The sequence below is a fragment of the Melanotaenia boesemani genome, chromosome 8, assembly GCF_017639745.1.
Source record: "Melanotaenia boesemani isolate fMelBoe1 chromosome 8, fMelBoe1.pri, whole genome shotgun sequence".
In the NCBI taxonomy this organism is placed as follows: Eukaryota; Metazoa; Chordata; class Actinopteri; order Atheriniformes; family Melanotaeniidae; genus Melanotaenia; species Melanotaenia boesemani.
In genome coordinates this window covers 9,534,062-9,553,305 of record NC_055689.1, presented here as the reverse complement: position 1 = coordinate 9,553,305, position 19,244 = coordinate 9,534,062, and the positions used below count along the sequence as shown (strand labels likewise).

At 42.7% G+C, this 19,244-nt stretch overlaps 1 protein-coding gene across 1 annotated transcript; it reads left to right on the top strand.

Moving 5' to 3' along the window:
• Positions 1–10,925: 10,925 nt before the first annotated feature.
• Positions 10,926–17,206, top strand: si:ch211-252f13.5. Its single transcript, XM_041991397.1, has 6 exons — positions 10,926–11,816; positions 11,896–12,101; positions 12,376–12,546; positions 12,657–12,809; positions 13,352–13,418; positions 13,558–17,206. Exons 1-6 carry the CDS (start codon positions 11,159–11,161, stop codon positions 15,126–15,128), a joined length of 2,826 nt encoding a protein of 941 aa, XP_041847331.1. The 5' UTR covers positions 10,926–11,158; the 3' UTR covers positions 15,129–17,206.
• The last annotated feature ends 2,038 nt before the right edge of the window (positions 17,207–19,244 follow it).

The window sequence follows — 19,244 nt, the reverse complement described above, 5'->3', positions numbered from 1 at the left end:
GGAATAGGAGGTATAGATATTTCAGTATTGATCCAAACATTACTATTTGGTCTTCTCAGATAACTACTTAAATTAATGCGAAGCCCCTTTCTTACTTACCCACTTATTCATTTTTTCATTTAATTTTTTGACCTGCATACAGCTGTTACACCAAAATCTGTGTCCCATCAGAATCTGTGACTGCAGGGGGCAATAGTGAATTTTATTTTTTGTATGACTGTCTTAAAAGATCAAAGAAGAAGAGCATTTACGTAAACTATGGAAGGATGAACGCATTTCTCATCCGTGGACATAAAGTAGCCGACTACCTCTGAGTTAGTTAAATATTTGATTCTCATCCAACTGACTGTAGCTGTGTTTCCATTACAGTTTATCGCAAAATAAAAGCGATATTTCTAAAATTTTGACAAAGTGCAATTGCGATTTGCAGGTGTTTCCATTGAATGATCTTTTGTGCATTAGCCGTTATTCTCGTAACATCTCGTCCCACGAGACTCCACTTTGAGGAGGATGGAGATTTGTAATTCTTTGTAAATACTACATGTTGTCGAGGCTGTGATGACAGATGTCAGTAAAAATTTTATCTTCGTTTCAATAACTCTGTACATTGCATCTGTACTTCTGCCAGGCCAGCAATATTTGAAGACTAAACGCAACACTGTTCATATCGCGTTTATATCGCGTTCAGGCTATTTTACTCCATGCAGCAGACAGTAACTGTAGAGATTTGTTAGAAATGTCTGTTTTTTTTTTTTTTTTTTTTTTTTTTTTTAAAGACTGTCAGCCACCTCCTTTCTGCAGCCTTCCACTGCCCTGGCTGAATTGTCAAAAATGAGGGACTCTTATCCCAGCACTTTCTCAGAATACAGATGGATAATGCACTTCTCGTCCAAATATCAAAAAGTATGAAAAGAAGCAAGTTTTTAGCTGCTTCTTTGAGCACAGAACAAACATTACTGGATCCAGGTCTGGATCCCAGTCTTTTCCATTCCATTCTGCACCAGTTTTGCCAAGGCTCTAGAAATTAATTTTAAAAAACATATGTTCATACATCTTAAAAAGCATATAATTATAAGTCCCACGCTGTGACCTTAACAGAACACATTAAAAAATAGACACAAAAGAGTTTAATCTATATTAAAGGTCCCATGTTATGCAAATTTCTCTGTCTAAAGGTTTTTCAAACAGTCATATGTGTCCTCATATCCTGTGTATGAGGCCCAAAAATGAAAAGATTCTGTCACATCTTTCACTTGCTTGCTCCACTTTTTAGTGAATGTGTGCTCAAACAGGTAAGCCTGAGATCTTTTCTTTGGTGACCTCACAAAGGGAAATAATCACTTCCCCCTGTAGTGGATACTGCCATTGACCCAAACTCCAGCTACCTGAGCCTTCCCTCTAAAAACACTGAGTGGGTGCCAGCAAAAGCCAGATCCTCTCCCAGAGCGGGGCATGGACAGGCACACTCACGAACATTTCAAGGTTCAGACACAGAAACAGCCTGTTTACAGTAAAGCCCACTAGAGCCACATTTGGAATGGATTAAGGACCAAAGCTGAATTTGGGGTAATACACTTTGAAAACAATGTTGCTGTACCTCTGACACCCATATGAAATTGTTGAAAAAATTTATAATATGGGACCTTTTACCTTTGAATGGTGCCGCCGAGCCTCTCCGCCATACCATTAGTCTGAGGATAATACGGTGCACACAGACTCTTCTTGGATCCCCAGAATCTGACATACTTGTGTGTTGATCTGTAAAAAAAAAAGGATGGGTAAGTCAGGTGAGTCTTTAACTATATTCTTTGATAGAATTCAAATGAACTCAAAATAGTTTAATAGCTATTTAATGCAAGTTGTGAAGTTTTTATCAAACACAGTTGGCATCCTTGTTCAGAAACTCTTTCCCTTGATCTGTGAAGATTCTTTGAGAAGCCTAAAACTGGTAAACAACTTTTAGGATGCATCCTGTGACTTCGGCCGCCATTTTTGATTTGATTGGATAGGCCTGGGTCCATTTTGTGCAATAATCAATTATGACACAGATGTATTGGTATACCTGGTCAGTTACTATACGCCTACCAATCAAATCCATGCCCACAAGCTCAAATAGATGTTTGGTCTGAAAAAGAAAAGATCAGTAATCACTTTTGTACAAATAGAAAGAAATAGCAAGCAGTTATATTGTTACATTTCATTGCAATGACAGATATGATTAAGACATAAGAGGAAATATTTACCTTGATTGGCTTGTAATCTGTGCTAACCTTAAGATTAGCCCTTTGTTTTGGCACATAGTGCAATCCGATGCCTATGGAGGATAGTACACTGCTCAAAAAAGATAAAGGGAACACTTAAACAATACAATGTAACTCCAAGTCAGTCACTCTTCTGTGAAATCAAACTGTCCACTTAAGAAGCAACATTAATAGACAATCAATTTCACATGTTGTTGAGCAAATGGAATAGACAACAGGTGGAAATTATAGGCAATTAGCAAGACACCCCCAATTAAGGAGTGGTTCTGCAGGTGGTGACCACAGACCACTTCTCAGTTCCCATGCTTTCTGGCTGATGTTTTGGTCACTTTTGAATGCTGGCGGCTACTAGTAGTAGCATGACACGGAGTCTACAACCTACACAAGTGGCTCACGTAGTGCAGCTTATCCAGGATGGCACATCAATGTGAGCTGTGGCAAGAAGGTTTGCTGTGTCTGTCAGCGTAGTGTTCAGAGCATGGAGGCGCTACCAGGAGACAGGCCAGTACATCGGGATATGTGGAAGAGGTCTGGGAGGAGATCTCTCAGGAGACCATCCACCACCTCATCAGGAGCATGCCCAGGTGTTGTAGGGAGGTCATACAGACAAGTGGAGGCCACGCACACTACTGAGCCTCATTTTGACATCAAAGTTGGATCAGCCTGTAGTGTGTTTTTCCACTTTAATTTTGAGTGTGACTTCAAATCCTGACCTCCATGGGTTAATAAATTGTATTTTCATTGATAATTTTTGTGCGATTCTGTTGTCAGCACATTCAACTATGTAAAGAACAAAGTGTTTAATAAGAATATTTCATTCATTCAGATCTATCCATCCAACCATCCATCCATTTTCTTCTGCTTATCCGGAGTCAGGTCGCGGGGGCAGCTGCCTAAGCAGGGAAACCCAGACTTCCCTCTCCCCGGCCACATTCACCAGCTCATCCGAAGGGATCCTGAGGCGTTCCCAGGCCAGCTGAGAGATGTAGTCTGTCCAGCGTGTCCTGGGTCTGCCCCGGGGCCTCCTTCTGGTGGGACGTGCCCGGAACACCTCACCAGGGAGGAGTCCAGGAGGCATCCTAACCAGATGCCCGAGCCATCTCATCTGGCTCCTCTCGATGTGGAGGAGAAGCGGCTCTACTCTGAGATCATTCAGATCTAGGATGTGTTATTTTAGTGTTCCCTTTTTGATTATACATTTTTCAAATCTTTTTGTTTGCTTGTTTTGTTGTTGCCTGTAATGATGGACCTCACAGAGACAGATCAGGTTACCAGGTTTTGTTGACATAAGGTGTTGTATGGCTGGAGTGGGTGTGTCCATGGCAGTGGGTGTGTCCATACCGCCAGGGCCTACCACGGGGACGAAGACATGGAAGTCTCAAAGCATAAAAGGGTTAAGGATGTTGGCCCTGGGCACCCACGATCTTTCTTCAGGCCCGTAGCTTTCCCAGTCGACCAAATATATTCCAGGATGCCCCGGCGTCACCTGGAATCCAAGATGCCCCGGACAGCGTACACGGACCCATCCTCCGAATCTAGTGGCAGATGTGGTGGAGCCGGAGGATCACCGGCCGCACCAGACTCTGTGGAGGATGGAGACATGGGAGAATGTTAAGGTTTTAATAATGATACGTGAAAGACCGGATGAATCCGGTAATTCCAACCGGAACGTGATGGGATTGATCTGGGAGATTATTTTGAAGAGACCAATGAAGCAAATCCTCAACTTTCGGCAGATGTCGCGGGACCTGATGTCCCAGGTGGACAGTCACACCAAATCCCCCACCATGTAAGCGGGGTTCTGGGCACACCTTCGGTCTGCTTGTCCAGTGTAACGTCATACAGCTCACTGCAGGTGTCAGTGTGCCTGATTCAATACCCTCTCACTGCACCGCAACCACTTGTCCACTGTTGCATATTAGAGCTCTCCCCATTCCAAGGGAAGAGCGGTAGTTGGTGTCCTAGAACAGACTCAAAAGCACAGGGAGTTCTGAGCATACTCAGCCCAGGGGAGGAACTCGCTCCAGGAAGTAAGGTAGTCATGACAGAAGGAACGGAGAAAGCGATTCACTTCCTGAATTTTATGTTCCGTCTGTTTGCGGGTGGTAACCTGAGGAGAGGCTGACTGTGATCCCCAACAGATGCAAGAAGGAATGCCAAAAGCATGAAATGAATTGGGACCACAGTCAGAGAAGTTCATAATTCCGAAAAACTGTCTTGAAGATGCTCTTGGCAGTGTCTGCAGCTGTGGGAATGCTAAGAAAAGGGATTAGCTTACAAGCCTTAGATAATCTGTCAACAACTACCAGGATGTAGGTTTTACCTTGGCAGGCTGGAAGATTGGTGACATAGTCACTCCCAGATGTGACCAGGGCCATTGAGGGACAGGGAGAGGTCAGATTTTACCCCCCAGCAGATGTCTGGGACTCTTAGTTTGTGCACGGGTGCCGCAACCAGCATGAAATGATGGACCTGGGTAGACATGGCTTGGGTGCCAGGATGTCCAGTGCCAGGGCAAGCATGGGCTGCCTCAATGTGCTGGAGCCTCAGTGAGCTGGAGACGCATGGTGGGGGTTACAAAGAGGCAGCCAGGAGGAGTCTCTGGTGGTGCAGGCTGAGTTCCTAATGTCTCATGAATTTGGTCATCCAAAGTCCACTGCAGAGCTCCCATCAATATGTGTGATGGTAAGATGGCCTCGGGACAGTCCAGGTCCTCCATCCTCTGGTGGACCTGTAACAGGACATCAGCTCAGCAATTCTTAGAACCTGGAATGTAGTCAATAGAGAAGATAAAGCGGGTAAAGAATAATGCCCACCTGGCTTGTCGTGGATTTAACCAGCGTACCTAACGGAAGTAGGCCAGGTTCTTGTGGTCAGTGAGTACAACGAAGGGGTGTTGTGCTCCTTTGAGCCAATGTCGCCATTCCTCTAATGACCTCCAAATTACCTCCAAACGCCAGTAGCTCCCGATTGCCAACATCATAGTTCTGCTCCGAAGGACTAAGTTTCTTAGTTTCACAGGTACATTCAGACCGCTGGGACAGGACTGCACCAACCCCAGTAGAGGAGGAATCCACTTCTACGCAGAAAGGTTGGTTGGGGTTTGGGTGTTGTAGAACTGGTGCAGATGTAAAGGCATGTTGCAGGTGTAAGAATGATGTTGCAACCTCAGGAGTCCAGGAGAGTGTGGATGGGCGGAGGGCACCAGTGGAAGAGGATATTTGAATTTAACTATAATCTGGTTTAAGGCACAGTAATTTATGCAGGGCTTCAGTCCCCTGTCTTTCTTCTCCACAAGAAAGAAGCTTAAGGTGGCCGGAGATGTGGATGGCCGGATGTAGCCATGTGCCAGAGCTTCCGCTTCATATTCCTCCATAGCTTTGTTTTTCTGAATGGAGAGGGGTTAGATTTGTCCTGCAGGTGGTTTGCCACCTGGGGTGAGACACTCCGTAGCCTACAACCATGTGGCTCGATGTGAGCAGAAGACATCTTGGAACTGGTTTTATTCAGGAGGGATGCTAGGGATCTGATTACCGTCAGGGTTTTCTATTGAGGTGGCGGAGACAGCGATGTCATTTGGTCGGGATAACTGGGGAAAGCAGGCAGGATAACAAGCAGAGCCCCAGTTTGATATCTCTTTCATCTTCCAAGATAGAATGGGGGCATGTTGTTCCAGTCAGGGTTTCCCAAGGATAATGTCGGCTGTGGAGTGCTCCAAAACCAGAAAGGATATCTCTTCTTTATGGAGTCATCCCACACCAAGGGATACTGGTGGAGTTTGTAGGTGGATGGACCACTGGGTAAGCTTCTTGCTGGATTGGGAGGCGTGGGTGACGACAACATTGGAGCTGAAGACACAGTCTCAAGGAACCGGAGATGAAGTTCTCTGCGGAGCCTCAGTCAAGAAAAGCTGTGACTGTCAGAGAATCATTAGACCATGTCACCATAACAGATGTTGTAAGAGTGGCCTCAATGCGATGTCCTGCCTGGCTGCAATACAGACAGATGCCTGAGGTGAGCTGATGGCGCCTCTCAGTGGCGGTGAGGAATACTCTTTCAACATGCATTGGCTCGGGCGTCACTGGAAGCTGATATCACTGCTGGGGTTGCTGTAAACAGTTCTCTCTGCGGTGGGCAACCCGTGTGGCGAGCTGGATGACCTTCTCTAATCCCACGCTGTCATCCTGGGCGGAGAGGTGGAGCCGGAGTGATGGGGGTGTGTCCCTGGCGAAGGCAGAATAATTGTTCCTGGATGGAAGAGTCGCCTTGAGGGAGTCCTGGAAATGCTGGATGAACTGGGTGTAAGAGTGTGTAGCTACACCCTCTTGCCGCCATATGGCCTCTGCCCACTGGAAAGCGGGCCCTAGCAGGGAGATGACATAAGTGATCTTGGCGGCAAATGAGCAACTGAGCTCAGTACGTTTTAGGTTTCAATAAAGTTTTGTTAAAAAAAGTATTTTTTTTAAACTACACTTTAGTAGAATCCAAGCACAATAAAAACATGTTTGTTAAATGGTGACATTAAAATTCTGTAATATTTGATATTTGTGGATTTTTAAGGGGTTATTGAAGTGTGTACCGGCTGGAAAACAACAGAGCATTAGTTTTTTTTTTTTTTTTACTGTTGGTGTTACTGGTCAGTGTTAACGTTCACTGAAGTGTACTATGAGTAATTTCAGTGGTTTAAGTGATTCAACGTCCTATGTTGTTGCTATGTGAAATTCTTGTTGACTAGGTAGGAACGTTAAGCAGACTTCGAAGTGTGTAGACTACGGAGGACACTCTATAGCCTACACTCCGAAGTGTGTAGACCCTGAATTGGGACACCGCTTAGGACTAAAGTGTGCAAAATAGGAATGTCCTGTTATTCTACTTACCTCTGGATTAACTTAAGTAAAAGAGTATGTTGACGTTGTTATGATGTCAAGCAATATACTTAATATATGCAAGTATAATTGTATTGGTTTATTAATGACTGTGTTTAATCTACTTTTTTTTCTTTAATTTACTTTGAACAAAAGATAGACTGGGTTTAGTCTAAATCAATCATGTGGGTGAGCACTAAAAGTACAAGTGACATGATTAAGCTACAAAAGCACCCGTGGTAATAAGCTTGTTCCAAACCTCAGTTTTTCAGTGTTCAAACAAAGGTTAATGGGGTATGGTTTCCCTTCTTTCCAGTGAAGCAGCAGCAATGTTATACACATGATTGTGAAATAAAATACCAATGAAAAGTATAGAAACTAACATACCTATGTATTTCATTTGTCATGGATGACTAATAAAACCTTTGGCAATGGCCTCCCTTGTTTTGATTTGGCTGCAGTTCGCACCAATTTCACTGGCATGGAACTCGATGAAAATGGAGTTTGCCTCGGATGCAGCACACACAACTTTGCCTTTACTTTTTTTTTCAGGGCAGATAATCAGTGATTGATTACAATCCCGTAAATCATTTTATACCAAACCAATTGGTTCACTTGTTAGCTGTTAGGGGAGCTGTGATTGGTTAAAAAAATGTTAAGCCCTTTGCCATGGATTGCAGAGAGAGAATGAGAAAAGTCAGAAACGTTAAACTGGCCCTGTGAGGGTCACATAAAATGTTAGATGGGCCCAGGCTACAGTGGAGAGATAGAGGAGTTCCTGAAAACATTTTTATTAAAGTCTGGGTTTATTATAATGCAGGTACAGTATGGTCACACACCTCTGTTCAGCTGGCCATGTTAAATTCCCATGCATATGGAAAAAATTGTAAAGCATTTAACAGTTTGTTTTTAAATGACAAGTTATACATATTTTGATGACAGCACATTGGCATACAATGTGCCAGCCTATCAAATACTTCTCAGCTTAAAACATAATTAAATAAATCCATATTCTACATTTTATAGATACTGTACAGTTTCCCAAAGGTTACAATGGCAAGCACCTCTTTCTATTTAGTATTACTTCTGAAACACAGTCAGTTAGATGACAAATATTTAACAAAGTCAGAGGTAGTCGGCTACTTTATGTAGATGGATGAGAAATACGTTCATCCTTCCATAGTTTACGTAAATGTTCTTCTTCTCTCATCTTTTAAGATGGTCATACAGAAAAAAAACTCACTATCGCCCCCTGCAGTCACAGATTCTGATGGGACACAGATTTTGGTGTAACACCTGTGTGCTGGTCAAAAAATTAAATGAACAAATGAATAAGTGGGTAAGTAAGAACGGGCCTTCGCATTAATTAAGTTAATTAATTAAATAGTTATCTGAGAAGACCAAATAGTAATGATGTGCAGATCAATACTGAAATATCTTTACCTCCTATACAAACACTTATATAACCAAACTTTCAGGATAGGAACTTCTTCTTTTGCCATAGGCAAACGCAAAACAATGCCCATCGTTGCGGTGCAGTAGTATGCAGTTCATTCACTGTGTGAGAAGACTACAAACCACCTTTAACGTCTGAGAATCAGGCATAACACAGAAGCAGAGGTGATGAGGTTATGATGAAGCAAACTAATAGGAGAGGAGGACAGGTGCTGCAGGCAGGTACTATCAGAGGGAGTAAATGTGTACCACTGTTACTGGTTTTAGGGGAAGTGATTTATGTAATTTTTATGCTGGTTAAAGTTTTTGTGTTGATGTTTAAACAACAAAACTTCCCTGCAATCTTAAAACTAATTCTTCCTGTTATGTTTTACGTAGTAATAAACATGGTTATGAAATAAGTAATAAAATAATTAGTGAATGTTACAATAAATAACTGCATGCATTCAGCTTGGAGTAATACATCCCCGAGATCAGCTCAGTTCAACAGGCCTATATTCATTCAGGTACGATTACCTGCATAGCAGATCATTACTTAGACCAGGTGTCATTAAACTATTCAGTACTGGGAATAAAACAACCACCGTGAGCTTTTAAAGAAAAATGACAAAAAAATATTTTATAGATGGAGAATAACATCAATAAGTCTAATTTATTTTGACTGATTAACTGAATATTAATAAATGTAGGGGTAAATAGATGCTGAGGTGTATGTCCCTTTGTTGTTTAAAACAAACTGAACTTACTGGTCCCAGTCCACCCAGTATAGCTACTGATGATGGAGAGATGTGCTTAGTTATTCTAGAGGCATCTATAGAGTACATCTAACATCAACAACAACAACAAGAAAACAGCAGAACTATAGTTTCACTATAGTAGATTTTTGTATTTCTGAATAAATCAGTTTGTGTGTGTATGTGATGAGAAACATTTCAGTGGGTCAAATCTAAAATGAACTCAGACATAAAGGTAAACTAGGGACGGTGTAGGAAACTTAAATAGCTTTGATCTCCTGTGGATGAAAAGACAACTGAGGAAGCAGGAAGTAGAAGAGAGCAAAAAGTAAAGGATCAAGATGCAGTTGAGAATTGAATCAGAGTAGATGGAGGACCGAAACAAGAGGACAAGAGAGGGAGGGAGTGGTTTGTGTGGAACACAAGTTTCTTCCATTCTAAGTAAATGTAGCTTTTTATTTTATTTTGATAAAAGTTTCTCTCTGTGTGTTTAGCTTCTCCACCTGCTGCAAGTCACAGTCCTTTCATAAAGGGAGGTGTGAAAGCATGGAAACTAGTTACTTTAGTCAATATTTTGTAACCTGTGCATTAATATAGAAAATCAGGCTTCTAATGTCTTTATTTTCACAATAGAAACTATCGTAAGGAGTGAAAAGATGTTTCATTTATCCAGTTTACTCAACATCAAAAAGAGGTGGGCTGGTCTTACATATACTCCCAGGCTGAAATTTGGTTCCACTCAATGTTTTTCCATCTTCTATTGTCCTATTTTAGTGAGTCTGTGAATTTTAGCCTCAATTTCCTGTTCTTAGCTGAGAGGAGGCACCCAGTGTGGTCTTCTGCTGCTGTAGCCCATCTGCTTCAAGGTTGGATGTGTTGAGTGCTCAGTGATGCTATTCTGCTAAACCAAAGTGGCCTGTGTGTGTATACATTCATTGTAAGTGTGAGGAAGAGTGCAGTTTTGCATGAAAATTAAATAGAGTGGAGCACATTTAGGTGTTCCTCATGTGCTCTCTTTAATCAAAGCCAAAGGGGTCATGGAAGGGAAAAGAGAGTGGCAATAAACTTCAATAAAGTTTAGATTTTACAGGAGAGGCGTTTTAACTTAACATCAACCTTATAACATACTGGGGTTGTATTTTAAAAGACCACAGCGATCAAAAGGTTTGATGCCGTTTAAAGTTTGTAAAGGTTTTAATCCTGACAGGGCCAAATTAATAACCCACAGGGCTAATCCTGTCATCAGAATGAGAGGAAAAAGAGGGAAGAAAAAGGATGAAAAACTGAAATTGCGCAGGGAAATAGGAACACAAGGAAAACAATGTCTGAAATTTCTACAGGTTCATGTAGTGGGTGCCATGGATGTCTGGATACTGTTGTGTGCATAAAAATGATTCTTAATGACCTTCCAGGTGTGAGAGTAAAAATAACTTGAGAGTAGTCCAAATATCCCCCACATGCCCCGCTTCAGTAGAAATAGTGACTCGGCTGAGTGGTATGTCCGGGAAAGCTACGGGTTAATTTAAGACTAGGAGCAAAACCTGTTGCCAATTAGAAGCAGTGAACGCCACATGTGGACTCGGCTCAGCTATCTACAGAAAGGGCAAAGGGAGGCGGAAGCCGTGTTGCGCGCATGGAGGCAAGCTGAACAGTTGAGCAGTCAAGTTTAGCTGTGGGTATATACGCAGGGGCTGGTATAGTGACAAAACAGAACCCGCAAATTTAAAGGATTAAAAAGGGTCACCATTCATCTGTGGTCTATATACTTTGTTTTTTTTTTTGTTTTTTTTGTTTTTTTGTTTGTTTGTTTGTTTGTTTGTTTTTTACCTTTGGGGATTGCAACATGATGGCTGGCTTTGAGATAGGTTTACTATTTGTCATCTCTGTGCTCAGCACCTTGAGTTTGTCTGAGGTATGCAGGGGACCGCGCTGCTTTCCCGTACAGGACCGGAGCGGATTGTGCGTTGGAGCGCACTGCCAGGGGCGCACTGAGGCATCCGCTTCTCAACTGCAGCTGCATCACTCTGCAAAAACCAGGACGGGACATGTTTATCCGAGTCACCAGCAGGATGCTCATTTTAGCCAACGTCAAGCCCAGAGCGCGCCGTTACCACCATACGCCGTCCTCCAGTCTCAGCACGGAGGCTTTACGCAACACACTGGCATCGATGGCACCAGGAGAACGAACCCAAGGACCATCACTGCTGAGGTGTTTCATCCAGGATGCGCCGGTGGGACTTGTCCCACCACAGTGTCTCATCGCCCCACGACTGATGGCACTATAACGCGGGATTGCAAAGGGATTGGATGTAAACTACCTCCACGTATTCGCCCGAAGCAGATGCCGTGCGTCGGGGACGGCTGCAGTGCGCATGGAGGAAACGACGGGAGAGGGAGCTCACCACCTGTTCGCGTAACGGACAGAGCAGCACAGTTTCTGGGTCCAGACTTTGGCTCGGATGGGGGAGCGTGGATACAGCTAACATGTGACGTGAAGCCAGGTCAGTGTCTGAGGGGGTGAAAACACAAAACGGGCTGAGATACAATCACCTCAGGTACAGTTTTCTGTCCTCGTCATAGGCTCCAATGAGGTTCCCTCAGAGGATGCTCTTGTCCTGCAGCTACAACTGTCCAAGAGCCAAGAGAGGCTGGTTGAGGCCCTCCAGGGCCAGCAGAACGAGGTCAAGGAGCTGCAGAGGCTCCTCAGTGAGCAGCAGGGTATGCTGGTCAGTCAGCAGAGGGAAATACTGGAGCAACAGAGGAGGATGTATGAGCAGATGGAGCAAGTAAGGCTGTTGTGACTCATTACTGTCTGCAGAGGAAGATGTTAACAGCTGTCTGTTTAATTATTAGGAAGTGAAAACTAATAAAGTTTTATTCTGATGGTTACAGAGCTTCCCGTGTAAAATTACTTCCATGTGTGGATTAGAGGGAAAGACTGTACCTTACCAAAATCTAAATTAAACATACAGAAACCACACTGTGTGTTTATATCATCCGTTGTGATCTTAACGAACTGAGACTATTTAAATGTCACTATTTTAATTTCTCTATTTCCAGGTAAAAGCCCAGTACAGCATACTGATGGATGGCATCAAACAGACATCTTTCCAGGACCTCCAGGGGGAGTTAGACAGCCACATGGAAACCTTGAGAGGACAAGTTAGAACCCACCAAACACAGCAGGCGCTCTCTTTGCACAAGGTGGACATGGAGGCCAGTGTGATAGAGGTAAGTTACAAACACAGTCAGGAATTAAAAGTTTGCTCCAGATAAATTATAAAACCATAGAAACCCAATTCAAGTTCATCTTTTGGTACTGAAATGTTTGATACCATCAGGTGGGCCAGTCCCAGCTGAGCTGCGGCAGCTGTGGACCTGAAGAGTATTGTGACTACAGCAGAGGTCGTCCTCACTGTGAAAAATGCACCATTTGTCCTCCTGGTTTCTTTCTGGTGGCTCAGTGTTCAGTCCATGCCGACAGGATCTGCCAGGTTAGTTTTTTGCATTTGTTTACTTACAACTTACAAGATAACACAATTTTCTTTTCATTTAGATGTGTCACAATCTCAAGGTTTACTGGACAAATTAGAAGAAAAGTTTATGGTAAATGTTTGTTTCCACCTTTTTAACCCTTTAAAGCTTGACCCAACCAGGGTGGAATTTTCTAAAGTCTTTATTTGGCCTTTTTAAGAAATTGTATTTAAAATAATAATAATAAGAAGAAGAAGAATGAGAAAAAATAAAACAAACAAAAATAATTAGCATATACTGTATGTATTGATTATTATTGTCATAATCATTGTAGTGCATAATTTACACACCAGGGAGCAGAAAATTAGTATCAGATTGCAAACAATAGGGTTTTGAGCAAGGTTTTTAACCATAAAGTGATGCAATAGGTCCCAGAAATGGTATGTATCAGATATGATAATCATGGTGTTAAAGGGTTGATGGGATTTGGAAGAAGAGAGGTTGTCATTTTATTGTTTTCTTGTTGCAGAGAGTGACTAAAAGCAAGTATTTGTCATTACAGGACAGAGATGAATGTCTTGAAATAGCCAGTTTGTGCAGAGATCAACAGAAATGTGTCAACACGCCAGGTGAATTGCAGTGTAATTGTAAAAATGTTATATCACCTTAATCCAAGATTCCAGCTACAACTGATATGTAATCAATGGTGTGTTTACACCATTTATAATCCAGTCTTCTGATTTTGTTTCTTCTGTGTGGTACCACCAGGTGGATTCAGGTGCCAGGGCATGACCTTGCGGGATGCCAACTCTGGAATGTGTGGCCATGGCTACTTCTTCAACTCAGACATGGATGAGTGTCAGACCTGCAATGACTGCGATGGGGAACTTGTGGTTTCTCCTTGTACCTTTGTCACAGACACCGTCTGCTCTGGCCCTGCTTCCGGTGACAGTGCTTTGTCTCTGTCCTGGGCTGGAGACGTCAGTCTGCAGGGTGCAAAAGGGCGTCTCTTGGCTCATGCTTTTCCCAGCGTGCAGCTTCACATCCAAGAAAGAGGCGATACAAATCTGGTTTCAGCTGAGGATGGGCGGCTGATGCTGAGGCATCACGGTCTGGTTTGGCTGGATGGGAATTTAGCAGTGAACCACGGCTGCCGCAGCTTCATCCAGGTGTGTCTGACCATCAACAGCACAGATGGCTCAGAGGGTCGCGACCTGAGCGGTGTGAGGGTGGAGCAGCAGGAGAAGAGGTCTCTCCAAAGTGTCAGCATCAGTGGGGTAGTGGAGGTCGCCCCAGGTCACATCATATCCCTGTTCCTCCGGAGCGCCAGCCACCACTGTAACCAAAGCAGTGAGGGTCTGCAGCTGTATGATCCCACTGCAGCTCCACTCAGCCTCCTCTGGCTTTCTCATGACACTGGGGCTGTTGCTATGACAGCACAGGCGATGGTTTCTGCACATTATCACACAAACTACCGGCCAGTCTTCCGCACCACCTCCACCTCTGACCCCTATGTGGTGGGGATGACTCATGATGGGCGTGGAATCCGGTTTGCTGAGAGTGGTACAGTGCGTTTTGTTTTCCAGCAGGCGTTGTACTCTATGGGACAAGCATGTGTAAGTGAGGGCTTCCAGCTCGTGGCGTATCTCAACCATAATGGCACTGCGATGGAGTTGTCTCGTGCCTTCAAACCAGGCGTCCACTATCGGGATACATCTATATCTTTGTCTGGAGCTGCTAGAGTCGACCCTGGGCATGTGATTAGCTTTGAGATCCTCTCTCCTGCTCAGTGCAACGTTCGGTTCTTTGGCGACGAGACAGGCATCAGTCTTCTTAGTTTGTTTTGGGCCCCCGCAGCCATTTCTTCCTCTCTGTCTGCCTCTGTGTCCACCACCGGCCTTCCCTCTGGAGCAGTTCGAAACAAGCCTCTATTCTTCCACCAGGTCAGCCCCCAGGTGTCCCAGATAGGACTGGGGAAGGGATCCACTGGTCAGAGACGGGATTTTGTCTTCAAGGAGAGCGGTACAGCCAGTATGGCGTTGGACCTTAAACTCATTCACTCCTGCAACTTGGTCAAGGTGACTCTGCTCAGACGAAGTGATTCTGATGGGTCAGGAAGGAGTGGCGAGGTAGAGGGGCCACGGTCTGTCCCTATAGCCCAGCAGGTGGCTGGGCAAATGTCTGAAGGCAGCCAATGGGCCAGTGTGAGTTTACGAGCGTCCTTTCAGGTTCATAATGGCACAGCTGTTTTTTTCCTACTGGACTGTGTGCGTGGACGGGTCAACCAGATTAGTCACCAAACAGGAAGTGGGGTGTCAGTCCTGTGGGTTGCAGCATGATACAAGAGACAAAACTTTTTTTTTTTTTTTTTTGACAATTCACCAGCCTCAGTATTAAAACCATTGACACCATCATATCATCGCAATGCAGAGTTCTGCTGGTAAACTTTGGGTCTTAACATTTATGTGAATCAGGACTACTCAATTCAGTCCCACGCGGGCTACAGTCCTGCAGGTTTTCAATGGCTCCCTGCTCCAATACACCTGACTCAAGATAATGAGTCATTGTGCAAAACTTTGTATGCTTTTGAATCCATTAAATTTGAGTCAGGTGTGCTGACATTGAAAACCTGCATGACTGTGGCCCTTGTGGGACCAAACTGAGTAGCCCTGATGTAGATGCCTTAGCATGTGTCATCAAGGATGGCATGCCATGCCTCTCTACAAAAACTGATCAGTAATGGCTCAAGAAACACAACGTGCCCAAGATGTTCAGGTTGGTGAAACAAAACAAAACAACCCTCATGTTGCGAATTGTCGTGTGGCACTAAAAACAATCAGCGAGGAGCTTCATTTACTGACCAGCGAGAGCGGATCTGGATCAGCCTTGAGGTCCGCCATCAAATGATTAAATTCACGTTGCTCTTACCTATTTTGTAAACTCGGATGAGCCCAGGGTTTTCTTTCTCTTTTGTACAGTAGAGTAAACTGCAAGATTTCTGTCAATTTAAGCAAAATCTTCTGACTCTTCATCCATCACACTTTGTCTGTCACAGACTAGTTTTAAAATGTAAAAATTCCCCCCAATATCATAATCACTCAAATTTCTTGCAGAAAAGCGTCCTGTGTGTTCGGTTTCACGAGGGTGGCGATGAGTTTCACCTGTCGCTGTCGTTGGTTGCCTCCCATGTGTCTTGCCCATCATCCATGAGGGCCCAACCTAAGATTCCAGTGGGTCACAGACATGTTAGGAATTTGATTTTTAATGTCTGAGCTAATCAGTTTGATTGCCTCAGTTTGGGGTAGGAAGAAAATGGCTAGCCAGTATCTTTTAAGATTACCCAGTTACCACATATTCAGTCACTTCTGTAATGTAGGAAGATTTTTGTTCTATTGTTGTGAAGTTTTGGGGGTCCCCCCCTTCCCTCAAACATTGGTGCACACACACACACACACACAAACACACATGCTAAGTGTTTTCTCAACAGCTGACCAACCATGAGCAGGAATGCTGAGATTTCACCGTTGAGGGTCTAACACATAGCAGGTTTTCAGAGCTGGCCCTCATTCAGCCTGAAGTATGCAGTGAACTATATTTCACCCAAACTGAGCTTCTGTGCATCAATATGGTCAGGGTCTGTGTTTCCCCTGTACAATGCACCAAACATCTCAAGTTCATTACATAAAGCAAAAACGGTTTTTCTTCGCATCACATTTTGCTGCAAAATTTTACAGACAAGTTAACTTATTGGTATAACAGTGAAGAAACGCTGCAAGTGTCCTGGTCTCCTAAAAATATATCCTTCTTTAAATAGACCCTAAGAATAAGTTTCCTGTTTCTAGGGCTTCACATTGTATTATAAATTGAATATTTCCCAGATCTTGAACTGTTCATACAATATAAGCTGCTAGATTTAGTAGTGAGTATAGTCTGTTTGACCTTTTAAAAACATGTATTAATTAATAAATAGGCTATGAAGTATTTTTTAAAAAAGAATGTCTATAAACTTTATTCAACTGCATTCATATGAAAATAATTTGTCATGCTTGAGCTTTCTGTTTTTTATGTCCAAAATGTCATGTTTCTCATCTATCTGTCTTTTATTTATCTAATTTAGTAACTCTGTTGACGCCAAAGGACCTTCAGATCAATCAGGTGGTGACTGCAGTCTTTTCTGCAGGGGCTGGTTTGCGTTCAAGAGTGTGTTTTTTAAGAGCACATGTTTCATGTTAACTGCCATTTTCGGTTGTGAATATCTTCTGCATGCCTTTTTTTTAATGATTGCCTTGCACATATGGACTCCAAAAGAGTCACTAAACCCTTGTAGCAATTAAGCCACTTATTTAAACATGAAAACATGATAATACAGTTTGTGTTAACCCAAATTAAACTGCAATAAAATGTATATTTGATTTTTTTCTGTGAACTAAATTAAAATGTTTGTTTTGCCAGATTGTTAACTGCAATATTGTGTAAGGATTCCACGCTATGTTGCAGTAACTAATATGGTACACAGAGAAGCTAGTGAGACAAAGCAACAGTTTTCTGCTTTTTAATCTTTTTGTAAAAAGAAAAACTTGCCAGTTTCTATACTCAAAAGGTTTTAGCTCTGGGCTATTTCTTTACATAGTTTAGCTGCTAAGTCTGGTTAAGATGTAGCCCAGAGCTAAATTCATGCTAAACTTTAGCATGACCAAGTTCATGGTGGCTAACGTTAGCTAATGTTGCCATACACAGATGTAGCTACGGTATGTAGCTTAGCCAGTTCACTAACACTGATGTTGTCATGTCATTTCTCTTTTTTAAATTTATTTATTTTTTATATACTACATACTTTATCTTCCGTAAGGCAGCAGTTTTAGCAGTCGCAGATTAGAGAATCTGGTTTTCTGATGGTCAAGCAAAGCTAAAAGCTATTATATAGCATTCTATGCCACCTAAAACAACTCAAAGAACAGTTGTTCATGAAAATGCTATATTATGAGCTTTACACCACACCATCAGTTTTAGATGACTCTTGATTGTTGCAACAGATGTTTTATGGTTGAGACAATATAATTGTAAAGTAAACAACTGTCTAATACTGATGGAAGTGGCATTTGAGAATCTACTTTATAGCTCTGACCTGGATGGCTTTGAAATTTCATCAGGTGTGAGTTGTTTAGATGGCCATATGAGACCTGTGGAGACCTTTAGGCTGGCTTTATCATCAGGATTGTTTCTGCTTTGTCCGTTGTTTTAGCTGCAAGTGGCTTAGATTTTTAGTGCATAGTTTCTTGAGAAACTGCTTGCAGGCCTTACATGGATGTATAAACTTAATTTAAACATGTTTGCTGTTAGTAGAAACAATCAGGTGTTTCTTATTACTCATCAAAGGCCAGAAGTCTTTTATCATGAATTTAAACAAGTGAAATTATATTAGCTGGCCACCAAATTTACTAACGGACTTCCGATTAATTTCCAATGGAATGCTGCACTGCTTTGGAACAAGATCAGAAAGAAAAAAGTGAGCCTGAGCATATGTTAAATGAACACAGGCAGACTTGACGTCATTATTCCAGTCTTTCAAGTCATAACCTCCACGTTAGTATGTGCTGCAGATTAGTCAATAAATCACAAGTCTTCAGAGATTAGTGTCAGTATTATATAGGTTTGGAGCCTCAAGGTCCTAATTTCTCTCATTTGAGGTACCTTAACCAAACTGTTACCATGAACAAACCATGTGCAGCACAGCTCATGACCTACTCCTGAAAAGCATTCACAACCTCTATCAAAAACTTAAGATGGCATGCCAAAGACAATAACGTCATGAGTTGAAGAATATGTAGAAAGACAGCTGGTCTTTTGACAAACTGAACCCACCTCCAGTCTAATGGGTGAATAGCTGGATGAATTATGGTAATCTGAAAAAGAGAAATATTTAAAGGAAAGGTCGGAGCACCACAGTATAGACAGTGGAGCTCCGTCTGGTATGAGCTGTTGGCCAAGCACATTTGCACTATTGGTAATAGGGTACAGATGGAGAGAGAGAGAAAAAAAGCATGTTTGTTTCAGCCTGGTATGAACTATTGAGCAGTGCATGTATTTGCATGGACACACACACATATGCCAGACTAATAGATGGGCTTCCAGACGTTGATTATGTAATGAGGCGGTTGGTGGACTGGACTACATATGGTGCACAGACTGTACATATACAGGTAGCAGTATACTCTGAGCTTTAACATTAATATTAACAGGAATCTCTGAAGAGGCTAGGAGACGTTTTGAGAAAAAGGCCCGACCAAGAAATTGCCTGCTCATGTGTCAGTACATCTGGAAGCAGTTCACACTTGTTTTGAACTTTTCTTCACCAGCATCCACTTTTAACTTATCCAGAAGTGTCCCAAAGTTCCTCTCCTTTGGAGTGAATCAAAATGTTTGGGGAAAAATACTTTGATAACTTTGAGGCAAAC

Bases quoted from the DNA above. Each gene is read 5' to 3' on its own strand.
- si:ch211-252f13.5 (XM_041991397.1), top strand. From the start codon at position 11,159: ATGATGGCTGGCTTTGAGATAGGTTTACTATTTGTCATCTCTGTGCTC. The intron at 12,547-12,656 runs GTAAGTTACAAA...TGATACCATCAG, and splicing joins TGGAGGCCAGTGTGATAGAG to GTGGGCCAGTCCCAGCTGAG. The intron at 12,810-13,351 runs GTTAGTTTTTTG...TTGTCATTACAG, and splicing joins ATGCCGACAGGATCTGCCAG to GACAGAGATGAATGTCTTGA.